Source organism: Salmo salar, chromosome 17 (genome assembly GCF_965601325.2).
Source record: "Salmo salar chromosome 17, fSalSal1, whole genome shotgun sequence".
In the NCBI taxonomy this organism is placed as follows: domain Eukaryota; kingdom Metazoa; phylum Chordata; class Actinopteri; order Salmoniformes; family Salmonidae; genus Salmo; species Salmo salar.
The window spans coordinates 54,714,573-54,723,261 of NC_138307.1; the positions used below are offsets into that span (position 1 = coordinate 54,714,573).

The 8,689-nt window shown below is 42.8% G+C and overlaps 1 protein-coding gene across 8 annotated transcripts in view; it reads left to right on the plus strand.

The window, feature by feature from the left end:
• The window catches only part of LOC106576161 (DENN domain-containing protein 5B), a 108,320-nt gene extending 100,411 nt beyond the window's left edge, over window positions 1–7,909 (plus strand). For all 8 annotated transcript variants that reach the window (XM_082963869.1, XM_045699785.2, XM_014153118.3 and 5 more), the window contains 5 exons: window positions 306–612; window positions 725–807; window positions 2,269–2,395; window positions 3,003–3,177; window positions 4,913–7,909. In XM_082963869.1, the coding sequence (XP_082819995.1) occupies window positions 306–612; window positions 725–807; window positions 2,269–2,395; window positions 3,003–3,177; window positions 4,913–5,096 (876 nt within the window). In that variant the 3' untranslated portion in view covers window positions 5,097–7,909. The remainder of the gene's footprint in view (window positions 1–305; window positions 613–724; window positions 808–2,268; window positions 2,396–3,002; window positions 3,178–4,912) is intronic.
• The last annotated feature ends 780 nt before the right edge of the window (window positions 7,910–8,689 follow it).

Below are 8,689 nucleotides of genomic sequence, written 5' to 3' on the forward strand. Positions count from 1 at the left end.
CTCACCTTCAACTAAAGGGTTTGGAACGGGGACGCAACTTTCTCCTAAGTGGCATTCAAGGGCATATTGTAGGAATACTCACCTGTCATTGGCTGTATATTGGTCTAATGTAGACTTTTAGTTGATCAATTGGCTAGATAAGTAGGACTACATTCGATAGAGGATTACACTGCATAGTTATAGAATTAACAGTCATACTGTTGTCGCTAACAAATGATTTCTGATTTATCATTGTGAATTAACATAGAAAAAACATGTCATGACATCTTGATGCTGATTTCTCTCTCTCTCGTCTCTCTCTATAGTGTCAAAACCTGGGTAAGCTGACTACAGTCCAGTTGGGTCATGATAACTCTGGGCTGCTGGCTAAATGGTTGGTGGACTGTGTCATGGTCCGCAACGAGATCACAGGACACACCTACAAGTTCCCGTGTGGGCGGTGGCTTGGCAAAGGCGTGGACGACGGCAGTCTGGAGCGCGTTCTGATTGGTGAGCTGGCGTTGCCCAACGCAGATGAGGATTGTGGGAGAGGGTGTCGCACGCCCGACATGCAGCATTCGCCGGGTCAGACCAGACGCTCCAGCATCACCTCGATGGGAGGACGAGGATACAGTGAGTAACATCCCTTCATGACATGACATGACATGACATAACCAATACCTGATTTACTGTTGACATAACTATAGATATTCACCTTTTGTCTCTTCTCTCTCTTCCGTTGCAGAGCCCACCTCAGCTCAAATCCAGGAAGCCATCGGCGAGGCAGTGAACATCATCTGCAAACACTTCCACAAGCCTGAGAAAGAGGTGTGTGTGTGTGTGTGTGTGTGTGTGTGTTAGCGAAAGTGCGAGACCGACCTGAGAGAAGAAAATAACAAGCACCTGCTGCATGTTCTCCAATGAATCTGTTCATTTGAGTTCAGACAGTGAAGGGTCTGTATAATCAGTTTTTGACTGCTGCAGCACTCTCCTCATCTGGCAGGTTAATAGTCTCTGAGTTGCTCTGTCTGGGGAATTATGTCAGGGCAGAGAGCAGATGCTGTTTCTCTTTCATTTGAACACGATGAACTCATTCTAGTGCTTAACAATCCCTTCAACCCCCTCTTCTCTCTGTAGAATTACTCTCTCTGTGCTCCCCTCCAGCTTCTCTCACTCACTCTCTCACTCTCTCACTCTCTCATTCTCTCACTCTCTCATTCTCTCACTCTCTCATTCTCTCACTCTCTCATTCTCTCACTCACTCACTCACTCACTCACTCACTCACTCACTCACTCACTCGGCAGTGTTCATTATGTGAGTCTGTTTTATGGCTCTGTTTATAATGGTGTTTCTATTGAGGAAGTTCATGCAGTAATAGGAAATGTCTAAATGGCTGGCGCGTAGCCCCAGTCACTAACAGACCCCTGTCAGAGCAGCAATAGGATAGATAGAGACCCCACACTCCCCAGCCAGGAGCTGGTCTCTCCCTTACCGTCAGGCGGATGGTATCGGAGTATGAGGTCTGATACCAACAGGCTCAGAGACAGTTTCTCTCTACGAGCCATCAGACTGCTGAACTCTTGAACTGGACTGACAATCCTGGTCTGATTCTCTGCACTTTAGCACATATCACAACTGCTGCTACCAGACTATTATTATTCTGCTCAATTTATACACTTCCCCCAATACACGTGTACGTGTTGGGCTATAAATTGTGCCTTCCTGTATTATGCTTATGCTAAAATCTATATTCTATTCTACTGAGCCATTTACTTTATGTTGGTATTATTATTTGTTACTATTTCTTATTGTTGCGTTGTCGAGAAGCATTTCATTGGACGATGTATACCATGCGTATCCCGTATATACAACTGATGAAAGTGAAACAAGTCTAAACCCCTGGAGAGAGCCGTTAACTCAGCATCTACATGACTTTCACTGGAGAAATAGTATAGCATTAGCCGCAGCTAATGTAAGGGCCTTCGGAGGAAAAAGGCCTTTATAGTGCTGTATAAATGCTCTCCACTGTCACATGCTGGTGAACTCTGTGAGGGGGAATATGAGAACAGTGTTTTTTAATCTGTTCAGGAGAATAAAGGGAATTATGTTGATTTTAAGTGAACATTTCACTGTTTCTAATTGGTGCTTCAAAAGGGTAGTGTTGCATCATGTTCGTTGTTTGAGAATCAACAATTGGTACCTTTTTAAGTCTCAAAGGTTAATGAAATGATGCGGAAGCTCTCTTCCTGAATATCTCCCTCTCTCTTTCTTTCTCTCCCTCTCTCCAGAGGGGCAGTCTGACCATCCTGCTGTGTGGTGAGGTTGGTCTGGTCGGGGCTCTGGAGCAGTTCTTCCACAATGGCTTCAAGTCCGCCCGCCTCTTCCAGAAGACTGTCTTTGTCTGGGACTTCGTGGGTGAGTGGCCTACCTACACACCGTTGCCTCCATCTAGTGGAATAACCTAGAAATACCACATCATTCTCCCTGCGTATGATACATTTAGATGGATTGTGGGGTTATTCTTCTATGAAGGTGCTAAAGTGCACCCGCTATCCATCTTTATGGTATGATTATAGATCTATGTAATAGGCTTCCCTCTAGTGGTGAAAACTAGGATATCGCATACTGTACTTCCCCAATGGAAATAAAATAGTCCATTTAAAAAGTCCCTTTGATACTCAAAGTAACCCCTCAGGTAGCTGCTTTAGCGGTCATATGAAACGGCTGCTTCATCCTTTTATTAATATTCATAACACAGCTTTTGACTGATATGATAAAGGATATGAGATTATGGTTTCCATAGAGCACTTTACTTGCACAGATCAAAGGTTCAAATATAATGGAGCTTGAACCCCTGACATACTCTCTAGATCAATCAATCAAATGTATTTATAATCCTCTTTTTAGCAGTTGTTACAAAGTTCTTCTATAGTAGACCCTACCTCCATGTCCCCTCTTCTGTTCCTGTTCTCCTCCTCTGCCCCCACCTCCCTAACATATCTCTTCCTCTCGCCCTCTACAGAGAAGGCGGTGGCTTACATGGAGTCAGCAGACCAGATGGGGGACATGCAGGAGACTGCTGAGCCCCTGGGCCTGACCTGTGTCTCTCTCTGTCACTATGTCAGTGCCATCAACTCCTCACCCAGGAACATTGGCAAGGACGGCAAGTTCCAGCTGCTTGTCTGCCTGGGGGCAAGGTGAGGGCACAACTCGCACGCAGTGAGACAGAGATGGGGCGACAGGTAGCATAGTGGTTAGAGCATTGGGCCAGTAACCGAAAGTTTGCTGGATCGAATCCCTGAGCTGACAAGGAAAAACATCTGTCGTTCCGCCCCTGAACAAGGCAGTTAACCCACTGTTCCCCGCTAGGCCATCATTGTAAATAATAATTTGTTCTTAACCTCTCTGGGAAATGTGGGCCACCCGCGGGTTTCTCAAACATACAACTATTTTACACCATTTTAAAGATGAACTTCTCGTTAATCCAACCACATTGTCCGATTTCAAAAAGGCTTTACGGCGAAAGCATAGCATTAGATTATGTTAGGACAGCGCTGAGACAAGAAAAACCACACAGCCATTTTCCAAGCAAGGAGAGGTGCCACAAAAACCAGAAATACAGCTAAAATGAATCACTAACCTTTGATGATCTTCATCAGATGGCACTCATAGGACTTCATGTTACACAATACATGTATGTTTTGCTCGATAAAGTTCATAGTTATATCCAAAAACCCCATTTTACATTGGCGTGTAATGTTCAAATGTTTTGCCTCCCAAAACTTCCGGTGAAGGAGCACATCAATTTACAGAAATACTCATCATAAACGTTGATAAAATATTAAACTGTTATTCAAAGAATTATAGATACACTTCTCCTTAATGCAACCGCTGTGTCAGATTTCCAAAAAACTTTACAGCGAAAGCACACTTTGCAATAATCTGAGTACAGCGCTCGGAGACGAAACCAAACCCGCCATTTTGTGGAGTCAACAAAACTCAGAAATAACATTATAAATATTCACTTACCTTTGATCTTCGTCGGAATGCACTCCCAGGAATCCCAGTTCCCCAATAAAGGTTCATTTGTTTCGATAAAGTCCATATATGTCCAAATACCTCCTTTTTGTTTGCGTGTTGGATAGAGTACTCCAAATGCACTGTGCTCATGCAGTTAAGTTCAGACGAAAAGTCAAAAAAGTTATATTACAGACGATGTATAGAATGTCAAATAATGTATAGAATCAATCATTAGGATGTTTTTATCATAAATCTTCCATAATATTCCAACCGGACGATTCCTTTGTCTTCAAAAAAGAAAAGGAACACAGCTAACTCTCACGGGAGCGTGTGCCACTGAGCTCATGTCATTTTCTCACTCATCTACTTCCAGGAGCTCTTATTCTCGCCCCATTCACAGTAGAAGCATGAAACAATGTTCTAAAGACTGTTGACATCGAGTGGAAGCCTTAGGAAGTGCAAAATTAACCCTAAGTCACTGTATACTGGATAGGGAATCACTTGAAAAACTACAACCCTCAGATTTCCACACTTCCTGGTTGTATTTTTCTCAGGTTTTTGCCTGCCATATGAGTTCTGTTATACTCACAGACATCATTCAAACAGTTTTAGAAACTTCTATCCAAATCTACTAATAATATGCATATCCTACCTCCTGGGCCCGAATAGCAGGCAGTTTAATTTGGGCACGTCATTCATCTGAATTTCCGAATACTGCCCCCTGCCACTAAAAAGTTAACTGACTTGCCTAGTTAAAGGTTAAATAAAAAAATTGAGCTGTAGTTGTTATTGGCACAAAGCATCTAGATGGCTGTATTGGGAATCAACATCACACTTCTAAATAGTCTCATTGGTGACATGGAACCAAATGTTTAGCAAACATACTCCTCATTATCTCCTCTCGCTTTGCAGAGATCGTCTGCTGATTCAGTGGCTCCCTCTGTTGGTGGAGTGTCCAGTGATCCAGCGGATGTACGAGGAGTCTGCTCTGATGCGGGACCGGACCACGGTCAACGCTCTCATCGCTGTCCTGCAGACTCTCCATGACTTCCCCATCACCCTGGAGGCCTCGCTCGTCAAGGGCATCGACCTTTAACCCTTACCACACAGCCTGCTGGGGGGGGGGGGGTCCAGGACTACATTTCCCACAAACCCTTGCTCTGTTCCCTTTTGCCCTGTCACTGTCGTCGTCGAGGCCTGCTTCAGCTGATTAACTCTGAGAAAAGTCTTATAGGGAGGAAGTAAAGACTGAGGACTTTATAAAGAGACCAGAGACAGTTCGCTACCAAAGCAATCAATTCCACTGCTTCAGAACAGAAGCTTGGGCTTTGAATCATTGATGAGTGATGATGCAGTATTATTATTACATAGCTTGTGGTTTTGAAAATATCCTTTTTGATATTTAATAAGAAGGGACTGTTTTTAAAGAAAACCCGTGGATGTTTCCCTATGTGCTAGATGTGTGTAGCCCACTGTAGGTAGCTCTTCAATGGACACTTTTAGCCTGTGTGATGGAGATCCTATCTTTGCCTGTCTGCCATCTCTGTCTGCTGGATCCTGCTCCAACTTCAGCTAGCGTTAGCATTAGCAAGCATGCCTGTGGGTCATAGTAGGCCAGGAGAAAGGAAACCAAAACAGAAAGTGACTCTTTGCCCCTGCTACCTCTCCATTGTCTCTGCACTGGGAATATCTGTGGGTGAAACTTCATCAGTTGGATGAAGATGACTACCATGGAAAGAAAAACTGGACTCATCTGCTTTCAGCACTACACTGAGTTGTGTGCAATGCAGCTTTTTGATTGGATGTTGGTTCTTTCCAGAAACACCTACTGTGTTGGGCTGGATCTTTGTTCTGCTTTGTGATTGGCTAGCAGATCTTGGTGGACACAAACACTGCGCTGAATTGGAGAGGTCTTTCCTAGGGGGGCAGGGACTTTTCTAGGGTTGCATGGGCATTCCAAACAAATTACAGGCATTGACCTGAACCTATTTCAAACTGTGTGTGTCTATATAGTGTACAAAACATTAAGAACACCTTCCTGGTATTGCGATTTGGGGCACCTCCCCCTTTTGGCCTCAGAACAGCCTCAATTCATCACGGCATGGACTCTACAAGGAATCGAAAGTGTTCCACAGGGATGTTTGTCCATGTTGACTCCAATGCTTCCCACAGTTGTCAATTTGGCTGGATGACCTTTGGGTGGTGGACCATTCTTGATACACACAGGAAACTGTTGAGTGTGAAAAACCCGGCAGCGTTGCAGTTCTTGACACAAACCAGAGTGCCTGGCACCTAATACCATACCCCGTTAAAATAAACTTAAATATTTTGTCTCGCCATTCACCCTCTGAGTGGCACACATAAACAATCCATATCTCAATTGTCTCAAGACTTAAAAATCATTATTTAACCTGTCTCCTGCCCTTCATATCTACACTGATTTGAAGTGGATTTAACAAGTGACATCAGTAAGGGATCATAGCATTCACCTGGTCAGTCTGACATGGAAAGAGTTGGTGTTCATAATGTTTTGTACACTCAGTGTATGTGTTCTCTCCTAATCTTATTTTTATATTAGAAATCGTAATGGTCAATGTATTCAATTTCATCCTGGTTTCTGTCATGCACTGTGTGTGTGTGTGTGCGTGCGTGCGTGCGTGTGTGTGTGTGTGTGTGTGTGTGTGTGCGTGTGTGAGCGAGCATGCGTGCGTGCGATTTGTTGATCTCAAATGGACACTTACTCTGCATTACTCTGTGTGGTATAGAAATGTTCCAGACCCTTATTAATGTGATACATGTGAAATACACTGGAATATTAAACAATTGCAATAAGAACCTATACATACAACCCCTAATGATGCATTTATCATAAATGCCTCAAACCTTCCTATGATAAGTGATTATTTTCTGGTGATTGTTAACTCCTTCTGGGACTATTTCTAGCTGGTTGTATTTTTCAATCTAAAATAGATCTCTTGCCACTTTTTCAATCAACCTTGATGAACATGTTCTTATATTTCTGTAACAAGTGTAAATAGGGCGTTTATGCATGTGTACTAAAAAGGGTGATCAAAATACATGTTGACTAAAGTTATTAGGCTAACTATGACCAGACAATAGATTTGAACCCAACCAAAAGGGAAAACTGACAGATTCCGAATCACTTTTAACTGTTTTGACCACAGTACTTTTCCAGTATTAACGCATAAAAGGACAGCAAATTTGTTTTTAATGTCCTGATTTGATGTATTTATTCCTATAAACTGTGGTAGTAATCAAGAAACTTTGAGACACTGGTTGCAACAGGGGCAAAGAGCCACCTGTGAAATACCTGGAAGTTACATGCTGCATGTTGATCCATGTGACTTTCCTTCTATAACATTCACAGTTTGGTCCTGCTACTAGGTTCCTACTGTTTTGTGTATCCATGGATTCCAACAATCAAAAAACCTATCTTCCTGTATGTGTAAGAAGCAACAAACATAGGAGGATGATCGACTCTATAGGTGTTTAGCGCGTAGCTGTGAGCAAAGTGTCGGTCTAGTGTAGAGAGAATGGGGTCCCTCTTTGCATCTGCTAAAGTGCTACTGCATGTGGTGTACTCTGCTACTCAGCTGTATACTTTCTCCTAACACACCACTACAGCTAGACTCATTCAGTAGTCCTGTACTGTACTTCTGTCTTTATGTTACATGAACCTGTGACAAACGCTGTCCCCCGCTGGGTGGAATATCTGTCCTAACATTACTAGGTAGGCAGTGCTACTATGGAACCTTAACTTTCCTACACGTGCATGTGTAAACTGTATGTCCAGTGGGAGGAGATCGTGTAATGAATGGAGATCTATGTCCGTGTAACTGATAAATGTTCTGATATTTATGATGCACTTCATTAAAAACTTGCTCAATATGTTTGATTCATGTGTCAGTGGCGGTTCTAGACCATTTCAACTGGGGGGGCCAAGTTGGGGCCACTTGTACTGTTAGAGGGGCCAGTTACATTAGAGTTATTGTTGTCATATCGTTTTCTTCACTGCATTGCAGGCATTAGCAGGCAAAAGACCATGTTCATAATCATCATCGTTGCAACTGTCTCTAATATGTAAAAAAGAATGATAGCAAAAATGTGTTATTTAAAAATTATTTCATACTCCACATTTAGGGGGGCCACAAGGGGGTCCAAAGTTGTCACAGTGTCGTGTGTGCACAGCCCTCGGGTAAAATACATGTCTATTGTGATACTGAGATCACCTCTATGGGTGGAGATGACATATGATCCTCATGAGAATTCAATGACAAACAATACGTTTTACTCATTGAGCAACTTCTGATTCCTGTTTCACTACCAAAACAACTCTTGTTACATACATGGTACGACCTGTTATTTTACGAATGTTTTCTAGCTGAATAACTTTTTCATTTTGTGTTTATTGCATTATTACTACTTGTTTAAAATAGACTAAATTGTCTGTTTAAAACGACCTAATGTGCTCCGCGTAGTCTACCTACGGACATGCTGGCACTGTATTTTGGAGTAGTCACGCCTCCTTCGATTCACAGCGAACAGATTTCAACTGGTTCCTCCCCCCCATTTCCCGCCTAATTCCCCTCCTTGTATGGGCAATAGAATGCAGACGCAGTCAAAGCTTCGGTTCCGTATGTAAATTGGTTTGATTGAAGAAAATCAGAA